Below are 22,170 nucleotides of genomic sequence, written 5' to 3' on the forward strand. Positions count from 1 at the left end.
GAAGAAATAAATTTGCACACCCAATTCTAATAGAGTGTTCTAATAATGCTTGTAGCTCAGACCTATGATTTGTAAAGAAACACTTTCTGTTCCTATAGTGTAGCATTTTTTTGTGAACAGAGGACTTTTGAACAGCAGAAATTACTGTCACTCAGTATTCCCAGAGCAGTTGAATTTCAGATTAATTTAAAAGTTTATCATCTTGCTTTACAAATAAAATGCTTTTTTCTTCACTGAACAATGTCACTTATACAGTAGAAAAGAATGCACCTGTATAGAAACACATAAGTCAGTGTGAGAACTCAAATTTTGAAAACAGAACTATTAAGTTTACTTCTTACTGACATGCACCAAGGCATGAAAGTTTGCTATTCAGAATAAAATTTACTTTGGTTCCAGTCCAAGGTAAGGTAGGAAGTAGGCTGAGGTAGATAGATTAGAAATTAAGAGATTCTAAAAATATATAAATCAGTGAGTAAACACACATCAATATCATGTGTAGTGATATGAAGTACCATTTAAAAACAACCCTTTGTTTTGTTTGGTTTGGGACACAAAAATGTATGAAATAATAAGACTGGACCAGACAGCAATGTATATACTCTGTGAAGTGGTCAAATGCAGACAGGAGAACTGGATTTTGCTGCTTAACAAAATTCTTCGGGTTCAATGCTGGTATTTTTGAAAATCCCTTCATTGCAAACCATTGGAATAGAGCTATATTTTAGCAATGCAGAGTAAAAATAAAAAAAAAAAAAGAAGAAATACTAGTGATTCACAATACACTTTACAGTGCAAATTTAAAATACAACTACCCATGCTTGCTTAAAAAAAAAAGTTTATCAATTTAGGATTCTTTTGATCCTGCTGAAGGTAATGTAAAACACACAATGTGCTATTGATTTGAATGGACTGTGCTTTTTAATTTTCAATGACCTAAAATGCGATTAATGAACATTACTTCCATGTCAATGGTGCCTTGAAATCTCAACTCTTATACACAAGTTCAGAGGTGCATCATCTGGGACTGGCACACACAGTAAGATAAAGTGAAAATATGATAGAATACATTTTCCTTAAGTTACACTAACTATTTGCAATTCTCCCCCAGGATATTTGTACTCAAATATTTGTAATACAATATTTGTATTCATTATATATTTCTGATAAATGGTAATAGCTTACATGAGAGTTTTTTGGGAAAATAAATTTCTCTAATCTGCAGAGGAAACACAGCTTAGGAACTGCTTGTGTAAATCATGTCGTATCCTTGAATTTCTAAGCCTTCTTATTTCAGGAATGCACAGAATTACTCAGGCAGCTTTTTCTCCACCTCCCCATATTCAGTGAATATCACTTTTGGGCACAGAATAAAGAAAAGAGATATGCAAACAGTTTTTCTTTTATGGTAAAGCAAAATTTGGCTCAGTTACACAGGTAATGGAAGGAAAAAAAAATCATGGTTTTATTTTTTTATATATTTTCTTCAATTTATTAATAATCTTTTATATTTGTTTATTTATGGCTTTGAGCAAAGACAAAAAAAAATCTAACTCATCCCTGATCATACAATTATTATAAGAACCAGATCTATAGTCTTCCCAGCAGTAAGATCCAACCTTTTTCATTAATACATTTCATCTTGTACAGATGTGAGATTTCATACTTATGGGCCTACTTATGTACAGAGAAAATAGGTCACTTCTGAAACTAGCAATGGACCTTTATATTACAGGAATGTGAGTCATTTGTTTCTTAATCTAAGTATATATACATTCATACATACATATATATATATACGTATATAATTTTATACCCTGTACCATTTTTTTAATTAACATACAAATCCTAGATATTGTCCACTCTATTACAAAGTCATTAAAAATTATTTATGGTTTCACTGAAAGACCATGTGAATTAATATTTCTTCATAGTGCTTAAAATAAAATAAAAATATATATAAAAATATTTTGCTACTAACCCCATTTCTCCTATTAAATGTAAACCTTAAACAGTTTTCAAGATCAGTATATGATCTTAATTAACTGACAGAATTTGTTAGCATTAAAATAATATAAGGGGTATTGTACTCATAAATAAATGGTCTTGCAGCGTATCCATAATGTTTGAGACACTTTTTTAAACAATCATTTCCCCATTTCCACTCCAGGTCACTTAAATTAATGGCAGCAGCATGTTAGTGGGTTAATTACATCGATCTTTACTGGTGAATGTGAGTCAGCAAAAAAAATGGACGATTTAAAAAAATTTTATTTGATGTACCACTTTAGTAAAAGGTATAACAGGCAGCACGGGTTCAAGCTCTGTTAGCTTTAGAGAATTTACTTGGCTCTCAAGTACATCTGGATTCACTGCATTACATAGTTTGTGATGTTATTTAATTTTTCCATGCATCGTTAAACTCAGCATTGATGGGAAGAGGAGAACTCCTTTGCATCCATTTCCTTAACAGAGTCAGCTGGGTTTTAAGGAACAGAATATATGCTTGTATCATATCCATAATGCTGATTTTTCAGTGAGTTAAATTATGACACATTTAGTTTCAATCTCTATTTAATGTGACAAATCAGGCACAAACGATTATGAATTTTTTTTTCTTTTTTTCTTTTGTGGATAAAAGATAATGTGAAGGTTTGAGCAAACAAAACAAAATGTTCACAAAACAGTATGCTTTAACCCTGCTTTCTGTCACCATTTCCTTTCTGTTTTGAAGACATAAAAAATAATAAACCTCATACCTATGGGCTATGTTTGACACTACATGCCTTAGGATATACTAACCATTTAATTACAATATACACAGAGCAAATCGTGCATTTCCAGACAGACTTGATGCTATATTATATTTATTTTTGTAAATTAACACCACAGTCAACTACAAAACTACAGTGAAGACACAGAAAGCACCTGAAAGTCTAAATCAAGCTGTGGTTTACAAAGAATCCTTTAAATGAAAAACCTCACTTCTAGACTTAAACCAGAGATTCAAAGTCAGCATTATAGGAATTTTAAGGTAGACACAATTAATGAATGGTTATTATTTTCTAAGATACCGTAAAGCCTTTTCCTACTGACCAAACCTATTTTTATTGTCTTTTTCTTTTTTTTCCAAAGCATGCATGGAATATTCTCAGATGCTATTGAGGGCAAGAAGAAGAAAAGTGATGGTATTGGTGAAGTACAAGCGATTTGCAGGATCAAGCGTACAATTTTGCATAAAACATTGCATGTAAAAGTAACACGGTAGGTTTTAAGCCATTGCATTACAATTTAATAGTTGTGTTGCACTTAGCTTTAACAAATTTTAAAACTGTAACTTTTGAAGTGAAAAGCGGAACCTAAATTCCTAAACAAAGACCTTGCAATGGTACACCACACAGCATCTATTTTTGCTTGGGTCTAAAAAGTTATTTACAATGGAAATATTTAGTCTTTGAAAAGTCTTTAGCAGTGTGAAGATCAAAGTCCACCCAATTCTCTTAGACAACAGAAGGGTTGACATGCCATGAGGTTACAACCTATCCGGAGGAGTGCTAGTGCCTCCCTTTACACTGCCGGTGTTTGCAATATAATTCTCTTCCAATCTAAATTCCAATGGATGGTGCTAACACATGAAATGCAATGTGAAATAACAACTGAATTCTTCACGAGAAATTAACAACGTATACACAATAAGTGAAGTAACAAAAGTTTCAGAATATCACTCAGTCAGTGGTATGTGTTAGTTAAATTGATGGTTTTCTTTTTTTTTTCTTTTTTAAAATATACTTGTTTGAAGTTTGTTGTTGTGTTGACAATTTCCCCATGAAAACAGCCAATCTCATAAACAGAGAAATCTGTTAGGCTGATTTTAAAGTCAACACATTAAAAATAAGTAATATTAGCGCTAATTTTAATCTTCTGCAATGGTTGCAAAAAAGGAAGACGTGAACTCAAACAAGTTTTTTTTTACTTGCCTTTATATATATATATTTAGATATATATATATATAAAACTTTTACATTCGTTACATAGGGCAAAGCTGTCTAAATTATTTTTCTGATAGTAGACTGCTGGGGCACATTAGGAAACAGGCTAAAACAGTTCGGGGGATGGTGCTCGGTTTGTTGCAAGTCTATTGCTCACAGTCACCAGGGATCATAAGTTTGAGGCGAACCGCGGTTTGTCTCCCTCGGGCTCTGTGCTTAAGACTGTGGAAGAATCCCTTTGCAGCGGGGCCGCGGGCGGCGCGGCCCCGCGGTTCGGGGGGATGGCTCCCGAGGACATCTGCCGGAACAGCGAGACCCGCTGGGGCACAGTGGCCCGGCCGGCCGGGGGCACGCCGGGGCCCGGGGCGGGCTGCGGGAGGGAGGCGAGGGACTCCCCCACGGTGGGGTGAGGCCTGGCGATCAGGGTGGAGATCTCGTGGGGCAAGGAGGGCTGCGAGGCGGAGAGCGGCCGCACCTCCCGCGTCAGGTTGGTGTTGTGGAGGGCCTGGGTGCTCTTGTGCACCTCGTTCTTCTGCGCGGCTCCCGGCGGCTGCTGCGCCGCCTGCGGCTGCTGCTGCTGCGGCTGCTGCTGCTGCTGCTGCTGCTGCATGAGGGAGAGCTGCGAGGCGGTCGGCGAGGCGTACTGGAAAGTTCGGCCGGCCAGCGGGCTCTGTACCGGCGGGCTGCAGACGGCCGTGGTGTAGGAGCAGGGCGACAGGATGACAGCCTGCTGGGGCGGCTGCGTGCTGGGCGAGGGCGAGTGCAGGTTGGTGTGCGAGAGGCTGCTGCTGGTGTACACGGGAGGCGACTGCGTCCTGCCGCGCGACGACGAGGCCGAGGTGCTGGAGTTGAGGGCTGGCATCTGCTGCAGGCTCACCGGGGCAATGGTCTGCACCATCTCCCTGTCGTGCTTCACGATCTGCTTCAAGATCTCATTCTCCTGGTTGTTGAAGACGCCGGTGTTGAGGTCCTTCTGGAACTTCTGCAGCAGGATCGAGTTCTTCTTCCCTTCACAGAGAGGCAGAAGAGTTAGTGAGCCCGAGGTGCGGGGGCAGGGCGCCGCTCTGGCTTTGTGTTCTGCACCCCTCGCTGAGGACTGTCTGTTGTAAAAGCCTCAGCAGGCAGCGGGTGGCTGAGCGGGCATCGCTCGGCCGCCAGCCCGGGGCAGGAGGGGGCTGTGCCGCTCTGACACTGCCGCAGCTCCCGCCGCTGAGCTCCGCATGCAGCCCGCCCGCAGCCCTCTCCGCACCGCGGGCCTTGGGAGCACCGCTGCGCTCCGACATCTGGCCCTTCTCTGCCCCTTCACTTTGCAGTTTACTGTTATTACTACAATTACATGTCAGAACCGTAATTTCCTGAAGAACTGTCAGAAAAAGTCATCGTGCTCTGCACCTACGTCATCTTTCTCGTTGCAAAACTGTCTGAATTTCCTCTAAACAGTTACATATTTTAAAAGTACACCTGCCATCTAGCACATTTCTGGGAACTAGTTACTAGCCATCAGAAGTAACAAGTGTTTTTAAGTGTTTGTGAACTAATATGAACTCGTGGATAATGAGACACCTCCTGCTTGCACAGTGAATACTGCTGTACACTGTGACCTGATGTCTTGCTTGATGGCTCGCAATGTCTGTAAGATGTAGACGCTATTCTGTCTGAGTCATCAGATGCTTGGGAACACAATGGCACTCAACTGCTCTTTTTTTTTTCGATAAAACACAGCACTTCAAATGGGATTGCTACTCCAAGAACAAACTGGAGTTTTAGTGCTAATGTTTTTCAAGCACATATTACTTAGAGTTGGACTGCATTTCCAGAGAGTCTTGCAAGACAAACTGTAGAAGTTGAATGCATTGAGTTGTTGTGGAGAAATCCTCAGACTGAAATTTTCTTATGAAGTTGAGGAAACACCACCAAACAGGACAAGTGATTTTTGGTTTTTTTTACAGCTGTATTTTAAAATGAGTGCCAGTAATGATGATCAGAGTGCAGTTCTCCTGACCAAAGACTTTATGCTTTGCCTAGTATGTCCTGTTGGGAGGTCCCAAATACTGGAACAGCAAGTATACACCTCTTGATTTGATAATCTGCCATACCCTTCTGCCTTTCACTTGCATATTATTGGACTGCTTTTCTGATTGCAGGCAGATCTGAGCAGTGCCAGTGTGCAGCCATCAAGGCTAGCAGTGCCCATGTTGTGAGGAAAATGAGAGCCCTGCTGCAAAGGATTAATGCACTTCAACAAACAAAGGGTTTGTGAGTGCGGAGAGGCTTCAGCTCTTCCCAGCATTATAGATGTCATCCGTAAGCAATTTATTTAGGAAAATGTCATCTACTGCTCGTGACACAGCATAAATCCTATCAAGTGCTGAAGGCAGCAAAAGAAATCTACAGGATTAATAAATAATACTAATGATAATTAAAGTATGAAAAATAATCCTCAGAGGAGTACAAGACCTTTCTGAAACTCAGTGGGTTTTATTATTTAAAAGTGAGATTGCAAAATTCTTGTCTGCACACGTGTTATTTATAGATCAAGAAAACATTTGCTGCAGCACAACAGAAAAAAACTTTTAAAGAGGGCTGTTTTATCATGCAGCTCAGGGGAAGGAAAATGGATTTTAAGAAGGATTTTAAGAATTAATCATATGCAAAAAAATGAAATAAATACCTATCCTGTCAAGTCTGTCAATGGCCACAGTTTCGAAGGCCCTTCTCATCATGGGGTACTCTTCCAGGACCTCGTTGAAGTTGTCCACTGAGAGGGAGTACAGGCGACAGTACGTGTCTGCTCGTACACTGGCAGTTCGACGGCCCTTGGTTAAAAGGCAGATCTCTGGGGAGAGAAAAATTCAGCACACACTGAAAACAAAGAAGTTACTGAACCATGTGAAACTTTAAAGGTAGAAATTGACTCTGTGCTAACAAGTTATAATTTAGTACTCAGCAGCAATTTTTCTATTTCTGATTACTTAAGGTTGCAGGGACAATTCTGAAGGTATGTGATTCTATTTTTGCTACTGTGAAAAAATAATCCATGTCCTTTAAGAGCCCTGCCTATAGGTTTTCTCGGTATGAACTCTGATTTTATGAAGCCTATTTAAAATAGTGCTTCAAGTTCTAAGAAATGATCATCCGCTGTCAAATACAGCTTGATGACTTTGATTAACCCAAGTGCTGAACTAACCCAAGTTATTCTATTGATTTTCTTTTAAATATACAGCTGCCATAGAGGACCAGTCCCTTTAACCATTCACCAGATTTACTAAACTAATGCAATACATGATATCACAATGTAATGATATTTGAATATAAGAGCTGTTCTGAGAAAGAAAGTACTTGAAGCATGAACATGCTTCTGTTTCCTTGATGTTTATGTCCTAGGTATTTTCGGGGGAGAAAACTTACAACTTTTGACCTTTTTTCTCATTAGATTAAAAAGTAGAATTCATATGATTAGTCTAGTAGCCTTTCTCTGCAAGTGCCCCCAACAGGAATTCATTGTACTGGAACACTGGAAACTGAAGCTATGTGCAGAGTCCCAAGAAACAGCCTCAAACTTTTGACTTCTAGTTCTTCAAGCCACAGTATCAGGCTGACTGCATAGAAGCCAAAGTCAGTGTCTGAGGCTTGTATCAGCAACACATGTGGGGTAAAATATTTCTTTATGTTATTTAGATTAAAATACAGAAAATTAAAAAGTCATTTGCAAAAAGTAGTGGTTGAGTTAATCTCATTTTCAAACTGGGGACTAGGAACACACTTGGGAATATCAAGAATTCTTGAGCTCAAGCAGGGTGAGAGACAGTTTCCTTACTCAGTTCCCGCAGTCAAGGGCTGCGAGTTCATACTTCGTATTTAAATACAAAAGTAGGAAACTGATTCCTACCTTGCTTTTTTGTCCATTACATGCTCAATCAAACTATCATTTTCAAGTGTGGAAAACAAACTAATAAATAATTCTGCAGACTTCAGTTCTACAAAGTACCAACCTAGTTCTTGGTTTGTGTTTTTTTTGCTGTATGTCTTTAAGAAATACATTTTTATCAATCTAGAATATGAAGAACCTTGATTTTTTGGTCTTCTACTTCTTGAGGAATTTCCACATGCTATCTAACCCTGAAGGCTTAGGGGATAAAGTGCTTAAATTGCAGTGGATAAATCAAAGTAAATTAACATTGGACCAGTACTAGCACAGAATGTACTTAAACCCAAACAGCTCTGGGGAGAATTACTAGAGACTTTTGGGAGAGTAAAGTACAGAATTTATAGAGAATGCTGGTAAGAGACTCTGACCTAAAGTCCCTCACAAAACTTGATGCCCATGAAATAATGATAGTTTACTGTAAAGAACAGCCAGAAGTCAGTATAACAGAAGTCAGTCCTTTCTTTTTCTCACTCCTAGCTTAGCCTGACCTCTTCGCCTTAGATTGAACCCATTGAACTGCATTTTAGTTACAAGAGAAGGACATTTTGCCCAAAGGGAGCAGTTAAATGCAGACAATACCTGTTCTATTTCCTAAGATATTCTTTAGGTCTCACAAATAATAAAGTGTTACAATACATGGTTGAATTTAGAGAAAACTGTCTGTAAAGTCTATGTGACTAATGATCATCTCTTGATTTTCAGCTCTCTTCAACTGCTGCAAACAATAAAGACACATAAATAGGTGTCTTCTGCTACTCTCAAAAAATACTTGAATAGAAAAAGCATCAAATGCCCCTCAAAAAGCCATCATCTCCTAAATCTCCATCATTCTGAAGACTACAGAAAAAAACAGAGAAAGTAAAGTTTTCATTATTAATAATCTTGACTACTGTGTTTAGATTACTTAAACAAGAAAAATGGGAAGAAACCATAAGGGACAATGTTAGGCTTCATCACAGGACAGTGGGCCTGCAGAATTCATGGATTTTACTGCAACAAATAATTCCTTTTTTTCTTCATCTTCTTTCATCTTCTATTACTTTTTGTCAAGGTGAAGGGAAAAAAATCAATGAAAACTATGATGTGCAGACTCTGTCGACCCACAACTTCTGGTTGAAGACTATAAGTCTGGAAGGCTTTTAATATCTGTAATCATACTAGTTAGATAATATAATAAACAATGGGTCAGAAAAGATATGACAAATGTCCCAGTGCCCAGAAAATGGTCAGGGAGTGCTGCTGTGGAGCCTGCCTCCTCAGTAAGCAAAACCAGCTTTGTGTTCTCAACTCCAGCTGAATGGTCTGAACTACAGTTTCCTTACAGAAAAAATACTGTGAATGAATACCCACATACTGCATTTCCAGTGATGGAATCTTGACTCTAATCTTGACTGATTAGAACTGTACTATAATCACTGATACATTATCTATATTGCCTTGTAATATGTATCAATAGCATGATTTGTAGTCTGTTCATAAGACTAAAGTGTTTGCTAATTGTATGTGTTAATCTGTCAGCTATTTGTTTGGACAGACTCTCAAGCATAATAAGAAATAATATATGAAATCTTCCTTACTGGGACCAGAGAGGAGGAACACAGAATACTGAAATAAGTTCCCATTAAACACTTGTGTTCATTTAAATAAACCAAAGTGTTTGTTTTTCATGAAAATAATAAAGTAATGAAAGTAGCCATGACATATTTAAAATGAACCTTAGTGGCATCAAGTACACCAGGTGCCCTTAACAATCACGCTCTCCTTGATGTTCAATTAATTTAAATAGAGTGGGAAATACAATAATAGCATAGGAGTGTGTAGTGGAACACAAAAGGTATAGACTATTTTTAAATAACTTGGATAAACAGGGTGCTCTATTAGCATAAAAGTAAAGTGTCAGCAGCATATTACTCACTAACATTACTATGTGCATTTGGCATGGTGCATTGCCTTCATGCTGACACTTTCAGTGTGTCAAATATTACTATCTTTCCAAATAAAATAATGTCTTTCCAATTTAAAATTCCAATTTAAAATTACGTATTAGGCTACAATGAACCTGTAATTCAATTCTGAATGCAAAGTTTACTTTAATTATTTAGTCTCTGAGGACAACTGTTACCTAGAACATTGTGAAACAAATGTCAGTCACTGCCCTAATGAAAAGTGACTGTTTGAAAACACAGAATGATGCTCATTTGTTCTTACAGTCCATGTTTAATGGAAATTTAAGTAATTCATTTGTGAAAATCATAATTTGTGGTCTGCTAGGATTGGGTCTTTACCACGTAAAAAGACAGCCCTCAAAAGAATATGGAAATGGGCTCAAATACAGTGTATTTTCTGCTGTAAAGACTCTTAACTGAAATGTGCAATGATAGAAGTTTAAAGCTAACCTTGTTCTGAAAGTTGCCATGGTCAAAATTGATCACCAACATATTAGCTGCACACCTGTGTGGGATGTGGGTGAGTGATGGAGTTGTTAGTGCTGGGTTACCAGTTGTACTCAATGATCCAATGGTCTTTTCAGTCTAAGTGGTTCTATGATTCTATGGCAGGATTTCAGCAAAAGCTGGATCAGCTTCAATTCTAAAGGAGCTTGCCTGTATTGGTTTCTCATAAAACAGGGAATGCATAGGTTGTGTTTTACGATTGCACTAATGTGACAGTATGCTCTGCATGGGGAAATTCTTACATATCTGAAAGACAGCAATAAGGCAGGCTGATTTCAGGAAAATCTGAATGAGGTAACATGAGTGACATAGCCCACAGGATGAATTTTAAAGAATGGGATTAATAGGCCTTTTGTAAGGATCAAGTTTTGATCCCAACTGAGACCAGGTTCATTATTCTTATGGTCTGTACTTATATGCCACTGTAGGTGATAATTTTTAGCCCTTCCCTGTTGCTACATGATGCCTAAACACCTTTTTCTTTGAGAACATAAGGATGTGGGGATGTATATATAGTGTATTATGTATTAATCCCCCCCACATCCATGTATATGGATGTGGGGGAGATTAATCGCTAGTAGCATGTATGACGTTGATCTCTTCTTTAGTCTTTGCTGGATGGGTATGCATCTACTGGCCATCCTAGCAATAGCTTCTGGTTTTCATTTTATACAGAAAATTTTTAGATAGGAATATTCATTTTTATTGGTTTCTCTGGATCTGGATTGAAGGCACTTGAGATGGTAGTTTCATGTTCAGACTCAGGTGTTGTTTCTTATCAATGAAACAGTCTCACAACCATGAGTTCGGCAGCTTTTCATTAGACGGCACAAAATGGCAACAATCTCTGGTTACAAGGTCTTCTAAGACTAAACTGTCCAATTAAGAACTGACACCTAGATTATTTCCCCTTTTAACCCAATAACTGATCCCACAGAGCCCACAAGGCAGACTTTTCTGCCCAAATACAGAATGCCACCCAAACCCATGAAGAAGAAGGAAGAAGAAGCATGAAGAAGAAACCCAGGATGACACCCTGTGCCCTCCATCTCGCTTCCATCCACAACATACTAAAAAACCCAAATTTCTCACCTAAGTGATATACCTACACTACTCTCTATAATCTATTTCACACTTTTTGTAGATTTTAGTCTATCTTGAAATCTAGGAAACTCTCTCCATGAATGATGGTCAAAGTCAGTGCTCCCCTGGGGGTCAGGGCACCCCAGAGCAGACAGAAATATTCCCGGTTCCCTGGGTTTCCACACTTTTTTACTCTGAAAAGCAGTACAGTTTCTGTAAGAATGTATACTTGTCCATTCATCATCTATTCATTTTACATATAAATTATATTCTAGATGTAATTACCTCATATGCCACATTAACATTTGAATAGAGAAAATCTACAGAAAAAATGTGCCCACCAACAGCAAACTGTGTTGATAAAGGTAAGTTATGAGTCCAGTAGTTAGCAAGTTCACTGAAGGATACCAAACCAGTCATGTCTCCATGGACCATATTTCTTCACTTAGGATGTTACATTGTATAAACAGAAAATTTATACAATGAATTATTGTATGTGCATCTTTGTCTTGCAAGGACACAAGTTCACTTTACTAGGTGCAGAAATTAAATTTTTGTAGTAATAAATTAATTAATTCAACAGTATTTCAGCTATATAGTGTCTGTATTAAAAGCAACTAAAAACAACTAGCAGTTTTTATACATTTCTGCGTCCTTCCAAAGCTGTGTGATTTCCCATCATCTGTTAGATTAAACATTACAGGATCTAGTGACAGGTCCTTCCAGCTGAGGACAGCTGACTACTGTCAGTTCCTCAACAGCAAACTTGTTCTTGTCGTGGGCAAATAGGTTGCTGTGCATGCTGTCAGCTGTTCAGGCTGATTACTTCCAGCAGAGAAGAAAAATGGAAAGTCAAAGCTTGGGTCAAAATACAAAAGCTTGGGTCAGTCAGTCTAATAGACTAGGGAATTTTTTTTAAGAACAGGACAGTGGATTAGAATATAGTTTATTTTCTAGAGAGCAATGAGTTACTAAACTACCATAGACAAAACTTAAATGTCCAAATGCTCTTTCCATTCACCCATCTTTTAAGACTTCAGAGTAAACATCCCAGAACCACCATGGCTATCCTTATTTTCCAACAGCTCTTCATAACAACTGGCAACTCCTTGGCATGCTACAAAGATTGATAGGTCTTTACTTCTTTCAAGCAGCTGAAGTTGTCCACTGAGCAGAAACTAGCTCATGGGCACTTTCTTGCTGTGTACTTGTACTTTCTTGCTGGCATTTTCTTGCCAGTCACAGCAGGGACATTCAGCATGGGGCACACAATTCCCAACTTTACAACACTAAGTATGAGTATGGTTGAGTCCTTTTTCCCTTTAGGAAAGGACTATATTAACTTCAACCAAGTTAAAAAAAGAAAAAAAAAATCAGTAAGCTTCTAGGCATCCCATTCTTTCAGAAATTGAGTGATTTTCCAGTTCCATGTTGACTTAAGCATCTACCACATAGAAAACAGGGAAAAGATGTTTCATATGATAACATGTTACTTTAACATACGCATCTGCACTTCTGTTTTCTTTATTAAACTCTGGAAAACGTGAAATACATTTGTGTGTATTTTTTCCACATGTTTAATGTGTTCTTTTTATCTTTCAGTATATTATCACTAGTGTACACAATGGTAAAACGAGACATATGATGGCTTTTTTTTTTTATAATTACTAAAATAACTAACTCTATGTTTTACAATTACTCAGAATATAGTTTGATGCAATTAAATGAATTTCAGTAATCTGTGTTCTAAAAAATTCAGTCCTGCATTTAAGAAATCCTAAAATATAGTCACTGCTCAAGAGGAACATTTCTGCAGCAAGGGAGAGAGCTTAAGGAGAACAGAAAATGGAGACAATCCCTGCCCCTTTTACAGCTGGATTTGTAATCAGGACTGTCCAAAAGGAAGCTATGGAAAAACTGCTGCTTTAGCCACCATGTTTACACTAAATATAGAATTGCAGACAAGTCAGTTTGAGTTAGGAGATACATGACCTCTTCATTTAAAATATGACAGCAATAATTGTCTGTTGAGTTGCTTTCAGATTTCTGGGTTCATCAGTTTGAGAGAGGGTTTGTAAAGCAGCCTGGATACGTAACCAAGAAGTTACTGTTTTGAAGAGGGGCTGAAAATGGCTGATTGGAATGAGAAGCAGCTTCTGTAATATCCCACCTCCAGTCTTTTATCACTTTTTAAAGTATTTACCTGAACTTACTTTAAATATATCTATTTGTAATTTGTGATAGCTGTTGCCCTTATTAGTCATCCTATTAAAAACAAATAAGAAAAAACCCTGAAATTCCCAAACAAAAACCACATACGTTAGTTTAGCTAACATTTTTATTGCCTATTTGTAGTAATTTGAAATTTCTGTCTCTGAAGACTGATACCTGAGCTCTTCACATGTTTGTAGTTTAATTAATAGTATTTTATTTAATTTATTGTAACAACAGAAAAAGAGATAGCAAAAGTTTATTTGGGGAAAAAAATTCATTTGGAAAGAAGTGCCTCCATTTAATTGACTCAAAATTTGATAGAATTTATAGGCAAATACTTACTTAAAATAAAAACTGATTAATATTTATTTAGGGTTTGCCAACAACCCTGAGACTATGTTCCTTTCTTTACCTAGCTCCACATGTGTCTTTTATGCCACTTAGCTAGGAAAAACAGTTTCTCATCGTAATAAAAATTGGCAAGTTATCTGAGCAGGAACATTTCATTTTTCATCCTGACCTCTCTTTGCTTTCTTCCATGTGCAGGTTCTGAAAATAGCTGCGGCCAAGTTTTCATTACTAGCACAGACAAAAGCCAGTAACAGAAACACAGAATCACTGAGGCTGGAAAACACCTCTAAGATCATCAAGTCTGACCTTTAACTGAATACCACCCTGTCAGCCACATCCTGGTACTGAGTGCCACATCTAGACTTATTGAACATTTCTTACATCCTGACTATTTTCCCATGTTCTATCAAATTCTTCTAAGAAAGGTCTGTAAGTTAGAACAGAAGCTTAGGGTAATTTTACAAAATAGAAATAAAAGTGCATATTTTGTCTCCAGTGCTATTTATAACAGAGCATCCATACATTTTTATTCTAATTTATTCAAGTGTTCTTTCTAAAAAGAGTGAATAAGATAGTCTATTTATTTTCTTGCAAAAGCTCACAAATTTACTGATAATAATTTCATATGCTTTAAAAATTAATAATTACGGTAAGATTCTAAGATAATATGCCTAAGTTCAGATTTAGTTTTCATACTCACTGTGTCAAAGGACAAAAGTGATTTTGTTGCATTTACTCCTACTTTTATTCTGACAGATGCTTACTGCCTATTGAAAAAAAAGCCCTTAGTTCCTTATGTATTCAGTGGTATGCTCTTGTAATCTTGAGTTTGGCAAACAATAACAGTTGCAATTTAAATTATTCAACTTGAATTAAAGTTGACTATAAAATTATTGTACTCCTTTTCATTAAATTATTAAAAAAATTATCAGGGACAGTCAGTTCTGAATTAAATATTTAGATTAAATATTTAATCTAAACTCAAATATTTAGTTAAAATTCTACTGTGTGAAATTGAAGGTGCTTGGAAAATCTTCTTCTGCTTTATCTGTGTTGACCACATTGGATTTCCAAGGCATGCTATGTCATATTTTACTTGTGCCTAGTTATATAAAGTTTAAATTAAAAATGTAAACTGTTAATGAATTAGCAGAATTATAATTATAATTTATTTATGCTTTTAGATTGCAAAACTTATTACTTGTGTTATTATTATGAATACTGTTAAATTTATATTTATGCTTGCTAACTAATAAAACTCCTAAACCCAAATCAGCTTCTACCTTTTAGCATAAAAGAGTAAGTTATTTTCCTCCTATCTTCCTAAAAAATTCTCTTGCACCTTTAAAAAATTGAGTTTGAATAGCAAGAAGTCCTTCTGACTATTATTTTCCATATAAAATATGGTGTCAAAAGAACAATACAACAATTTATGGTCAACAAGAAATTATGCAGTATTATGAGGACTATTGCATATTATGTAGCCTCAAAATGGCAGATTAGTCTGTGCCAAAAAGATATTTAATTTTTAGGCCCTCTTGCAGACAATATTTTTAGAAAAATGTTCTATACTGTGCAGTTGAAAAATGTTTTACAAACGAGTTGGCATGGAGATGTGGAGATTCTGCTCCCTTAAAACATTTAATTATATCCCTGCTATTAAGAGTACGAATAATCACACCTCAGTGGGGCTACTTATAATTAACTATCTGGATTATAGTATGAATATTGAAAGACTTAATCCACCACTACCTTGATTAAGGAATAGCCATATGCAGTATTTTTGCAAAATGTAAAATTATAAATAATATCATATCATAGTGTCCATATGTAAAGCACTTCAACAGATTTTTTTTTCTATTTATAATCAGTATTATACTGCAAATCTTTTAAAATATTCTATCAAAAGGAAGCACCTAGAGTGTAACCAGAAAAAAATAAGTGGGAAAATATAATCTAAAGTGACTCAACATTTCCCATGGTATTATTTTCCACTGCACTGGTCTAAAATATACTGACAGTTACTGTTCCAAGAGGGGGAAAAGCTCCATAAATAATAGGTAGGTCAAAGAAGTTCTGTCTAATTGGCCTTCTACAAGCTGAAGCAAATGCAAAAAAGAGTTTATTAGAATTTTAAGTGCAGAAGGGTAAATGTTAAAACTGCATTAAATAATTTAGGCAAAATAAAACATTTAAAATTGAAAGTATTCCATGAACTACATGTTACAAAAAATAAACCAAAAAAGAAAAGATTCTATAATATGTCTCTGGGACATTGTCTGGGAAGATGGCAATGAGAATCTGGTTTCTAGATAGATCTGCTTGATGAATGATGACATGAAGCACAGATAGTGATATCTGCCTTTGAGTAAGTAAAATAAAACATGTATTCGTCTCCTATTACAATGCAAGAGATAGGCCAATACAGTTTCATATTCACACACAGTAACTCTCATATATATATACCTCATAATTTTTTTAAAATCACTTTCATTTCTTCATGTTCAACATGCCTGGAAGTTTATAGGAAAAAAAAAAAGAGTAGTATGAGTTTTAGTTAGACTAAAAATTGATTTATCTACTGATTCCAAGTGGCATGATACCACTGGGATTTTCAGTGGGGGAAAAAACAATGGGGAGTGGGATCTGCAATGGATACATCAAAAATTGGGCAGCATGAATTACTGCAGACTCATCTACTGGAATTAGGGAACTCCTTCAACTAACAAAACCTCCATGGGGCCCCCAGACCTAAATAATAAAAATGTAACCTGCACTTCCTAAACACTAAGTTTGGATTTCCCTAGCAATATTGGCATTCCTTCAGCTCTAACATAGTTATCTGTTAAAAACAGAAAAAAAGGGGTTAAATTTCCAGGAACATATGTCTGGACTGCTGCATGAAGGAAAGCCTGTGTAAACACAGGTGGGAAAACAGATGGAGAAAGGAAAAGATAGCAGGGAGACCAGTCTTATCTTGTGTCCTTTGTGGTTGAGAGGAATTTTGCCAGTGACTACAGAAAAGAGCATGATGAGACCACAGTGAACAATCAGGCCTCTGTCCACCAGTGAGTAAGCAAATGAAGTAACAGCAGAGTCCTGAACGTGTTCCCAGATATCCTCCTTTGAGTAAGCTGCGCTGATCCTTATTGGTTGGGCAGTGTGGGATTTATTCCTTTCTTCTCCTCTCTGTAGACATGTCAGCCCCATTCTAACACAGCAGTTCATGGAGGGAGCTCAGCAAGTGCTTATCTAAACCAGGACTACCTGTCCTGAGTCACTCCTCTGATTCTGATTCTGACAGGGCTGGCAGCTGATGGGGCACAACACGGTATGAAACCACTCCTGCTCATCAAAGTCCTCTGCACTAGCTTTGGGACAGCTTAAAACTTCTGTGTTTGCAGGGGTAACAATCTCAGGCAAGTTGTCAGTGGTTGAAAGCTGGTTTTCCACTTGGCTCTCCAGGCAGGAGCCTGCCATTTGTAGCTGAGTGCATGGGAACACCATCTGACTGAGTCTGGGGTGAGGGATATGTAGAGAAGTGGAGGGTCACAAGGTATCAGGGAGCAGAAGACTTTTCCACAAGGGAAGAAGTTGCCTGATCAGAAGGGCCTGATCTTACTGTCATGACTGAAGTAGCCTTAAGACCCACAAGTCTGAGTAAGAAGAAGGAGACAATTGGAAAGGCTTTATTGTTCTAAAGTAAACATCTCTTTAGTTTATTACACTACTGCATGTTTGATAATTAATGTCTGATTAATTATCAGAGATTTTGAATTACCAACTTATATAATATTATTATAGAGTGTTTCTGAAACAATTTACCACAGCAAAAATCCAAATATTCACACACCAGTGGTAGTACATCAGTTTCTATCAATATGAATTGGTATAGGTAAATTGGATTAGTATTAGGCTCATAAGATATGTTAATAATTCTGCTCTGTAAAGCCCCAGTAACTGATGAACTAATCTCTTCTATAAGCAAAAGACTCATATTCTTGTGCTTCATCTCAAAAGATGTCAAAATCTTTGCATTTTGCCGATTTTGTGTGTATAGTGAAGAATTAATACACAATCTGTTCAGTAATTCCTCCTGTCACAAGAAGAGCAATTTCTAATCCAATCACCTGGTACTGAGAGAAAAAGGTTCAATAGGATTGAAACCTGGCAATTTCCTTCCTACCATTTATTACTAGGATTATATCATAAATGCATTTGAACTACCAAGATATTAAAGAGAAAGACAGATGTGGACTGAGACAGAGAAAGCAAAAATGGGGGAGCTGTCTGCTGTGTACTTAGTATTTTCAGTATTGTAAACTGTAGATACTCAGGACTAGAGACAAGATGACAAGAAAATTAAACTACTTCATAATCACAACATCCTCAAAATACAATTGCTTACATTTTTCACCTGCCTTCTGATTTTTATTCTCCATCCCAGGAAGCTGAGTTCAAGTGTGTCAATCTCAGGTTTTTAATTCAGCTTAACTGCAAACACATGTGCAGTCAGGTTTTCCAACTCACTATCCAAAAGGGATAGGTGTAAGCACCTTCCCACTCTTTTCCAGCTTCTGGAGGTTGTTCAGATCTGTGCGTGCTGCTTGCGTTTTCCTCCTTTTCCTATCAGTCTCATTCCCATGATGTTCCCCTGCACTGTCAGCTGCTCTGTCTCCCATTTATTTGCACCACTCACAACCTGACTACTACCCGCACATTGTTGACATCTACATTGCTCCCCACACTCTTCCCTACAGTTTTGTCCTATGTGTTAACATAGTCCATATCATCCATTCATTCTCTCCTGACCTTCATTCACATGTCACTAATCCTACAGGCAGCTAGGAGGAGATCATAATTCCTTGGATAAAGAATTGTTTGTATGGTCACGTCCAGAGGGCTCAGAGTCCTGATGGACATCAGTGACAAGTGGAGTCCCTCAGGGATCCATACTGGGACCAGTCTTGTGTAGTGTCTTCATTAATGAAATAAATTAAGGAATTGGGAGCGCTCTCAGCAAATTGGCAATGAATCCAAACTAAGCAGTGCAGTTGACACTTCTGAAGGATGAGATGCCATCCAGAGGGACCTGGACAAGCTTGAGAAGTTGCCCTTGGGAAATTCATGACATTTAACAAGGCCAGGTGCTGGTGCTGCACCGGGGTAGGAGCAACCCCTGGTATCAGCACAGGCTGGGCATGGACAGACCCAGAGCAGCCCTGCCCAGAAGGACTTGGGGGTGCTGTGGGTGAGAGGCTGCACATGGCCCGGCCATGGCACTCACAGCCCAGAGAGCCAAACGTGTCCTGGGCTGCATCCAGAGCCCTGTAGGCAGCAGGGGAGGGAGGGGATTCTGCCCCTCTGCTCTGCTCTGCTGACACCCACCTGGAGCACTGCATCCAGAGGTGGGGTCTCCAAGATAGGAAGGACTTGGACCTATTGGAACAAATCCAGAGGAGGCCAAGATGATCAGAAGGCTGAAGCACCTCTCCTATAAGGCAAGGCTGACAGAATTGGGTTTTTTCAGCCTTGATAAAAGAAGGCTTAGAGGTGACCCAATTAAGATCCTCTGGTACATGAAGGGAGTCTCCAAGAAAGACAGAGAGAGACTTTTTATAAGAGCATGTGGTGAAAGGACAAGGGGAAACGGCTTCAAACTGAAACAGAATAGATTTACATTAGGCACCAAGAAAAAATTCTTTACTGAGAGTTGTCAGGCACTGGCACAGCTTGCCCAGAGAGGGTGTGGATGCCCTGTCCCTAGAAGTGTTCAAGGATAACACTCAGATGGGGCTCCTAGCAACCTGGTCTAGTGAAAGTATCCCTGACCATGGTGGGGGGAGTAGAAGTAGATGGTATTAAACATCCTTTTCAACCCAAGCCATTTTATATTTCTGTGATTCTATGGTAATTTCTATTAAGGGCAACCTTATTTCCTGCCATATGGAAACTCTGTAAATGTTAGTGTGAGAAGCTTCTCTTGTACAAGGAATAGATGCATCTACTGCTATACTGATAGTGGCAGCAATCCCATTTCTAATAATGGGGAACTAGGAGCAAAACTTCTAATAAATGGGAACCGTTACCAAACAGAGAGCAAAAAATTAAGGAGGACATAAAAATCCACTCATGTTTAAAAAAAAAAAACAAGATACAGTTCAATTAAGAATAAATCCAATAAAAGCCACTATGGCATAATAAAATCACATGATTCTTCACTGTTAACTATGGCTTACATAATTTCACTGAAGATAACTATATAACTGCATAGTATAGTGAAAAGTGGTTTCATTCTTCCTTGTCTAATTCCTGTCCCTTTTATAAAAATTCACATGAGCATACCATGAATATGGTAGGGGGAATATGGCATATTGAAAAGGATAGTACCAGAAACTGCTTTCAAATTCTTACCAGCACTTGGAGAAGATATGTAGGATGATAATGTCCTTCAACCACCAGTCTGAAAAAAAACCACTTATGGGGATGAGAATGAGTATCCTACGCACTGCTGGGCTAAAAATTGCTCCTGCACACAAAGTTCAAGATTACAATTATGGACAAACATGAAGGTCAAGGAACAGAAGGCTCTTCCCACAGAAATACCAGGGAATAAACCGCAAGGTCTTTGTGGTTACGGAACTGAATTTACTCCTTCCCTCCCCAAAGGAGAAACCAGTGAGCACAGATGAGGAAGGAGGCAGACAGTAGTCAAGCCCAGATCTTTCTATTGTCACCACTTTGCATGTCCCTGTCCTAGAGTGATGTTATGATGCTTGTATCCACAATCGTGTGTTCTGTTTATGCTGGGTATTATATTCTGTGCCTTCAAGACTGGCTCTGAAAGCGAAGTCAGAAGGGGAGAAGAAGCAGCACGGGGTTTGTTATCAGGGTCTGTACCCACTCCTCCACATTCTGCTGGACTGTGTTGTCTGGGCATGGATGGGGCAGAACAGAGCCTGCCTTTGCTTTTTAGTTAGTTTAGCTAGCTGAGGCAGAGAAGTTTTCCCTGAACTAGTTTTTTCTTTCCCTTTTCTTGGAACTGTTTGAACCTCCTCCAGGCTGGGACCTGGGGAGCACCGAGAGCTCGCACTTTGTGGCCACTGGGACCTGCTCTGGGCAGCGCCTTTCCCAGCACCGGAAGGATTGATAACAGACCAACTACCCACAGGAGAGACTTCTGAATGTGTCATCTCTTCAGGGCGGTGAATGAGTTTTGTCATCTGGTATTGTTCATTTTTTGTGCTGGGGAGTGCTTGGCCAGTTTAAATAAACAGGTTTTTTTTCTCTCTTTTATGCTGCAGTTGTAGAATTATAAAATCATGGAATGGTTTGAGTTATAAGAGACCTTAAGGATCATCTAGTTCCTTATGCCCTTGCCATGGATGCCATTCAATAGATCAGGTTGCTCAGGGCCCAATCCAGACTGGCCTCGAACATGTCTGTGGACAGGGCATCCATAGCTCCTCTCATCCAGACAGGTCTTTCTTCTCCCCAGCTGGAAATACATTTCTGGAAATTCACAATATATGGTGTTTTGCTACAACAGGTCTGAGCCACATCACTCTGGATATTGGGGATATATTTCCTCTCTCAGGTTCTCCCTCCCTGTGCACTTGTCTCTTTTCACCTCTCCTCACCCTTCCATGCTACAGCAGCAGCAATTACCTTCTTTTTGCCCCAGCAGGCTTTGGATGCATTACCACACATTTTTGCAACACCTGTCTCATCCCAGCTGCAGTTTGGATGAGCAAAAGTGCTTTGGTATGCAGTGTAGTAAGTTCCTGTAGTGTCTGGATATTGCAAGTAGCTTATTTTTTTGTCTGCATTCCTGTTAAGAAGGGTAGCAGTTGAATAGGATGAGCTAAATAGTTTTTTGCACTGCAACAGCAGGCTGACAGTTACGTAAAATACTTTCATGTGCAATCTCCTCTGATCCTCTACTGGTTCAGAGGAGTATTATGGCCAGATTCAGCACGCAGGCTCTTGCAAACACATTTTCATAAACTAGGGCACTGCTAAGCATAGAGGAGACCAAGACCAAGGTTGCTCTGTTTCTTCATCCTCAGCATTTACCTTTTCTTTCTACTTAATCTCCTGTCTTCAGCATCTACAGTTTAATCCTGTGGGATAAGCACAAGACCTCTTTACC

General features: G+C 38.4%; 1 protein-coding gene across 1 annotated transcript in view; it reads right to left on the reverse strand.

Annotated features, from left to right (window-relative positions):
- Nucleotides 1-1,463: 1,463 nt before the first annotated feature.
- Nucleotides 1,464-22,170, reverse strand: part of HCN1 (hyperpolarization activated cyclic nucleotide gated potassium channel 1) — a 192,607-nt gene continuing 171,900 nt past the window's right edge. The window contains exons 7-8 of the mRNA XM_038125209.1: nt 6,661-6,825; nt 1,464-4,997 (exon numbers count right to left, since the gene is read on the reverse strand). Of these exons, the coding sequence (XP_037981137.1) occupies nt 4,159-4,997; nt 6,661-6,825 (1,004 nt within the window). The 3' untranslated portion in view covers nt 1,464-4,158. The remainder of the gene's footprint in view (nt 4,998-6,660; nt 6,826-22,170) is intronic.

This window comes from Motacilla alba, chromosome Z, assembly GCF_015832195.1.
Source record: "Motacilla alba alba isolate MOTALB_02 chromosome Z, Motacilla_alba_V1.0_pri, whole genome shotgun sequence".
Lineage (NCBI taxonomy): Eukaryota > Metazoa > Chordata > Aves > Passeriformes > Motacillidae > Motacilla > Motacilla alba.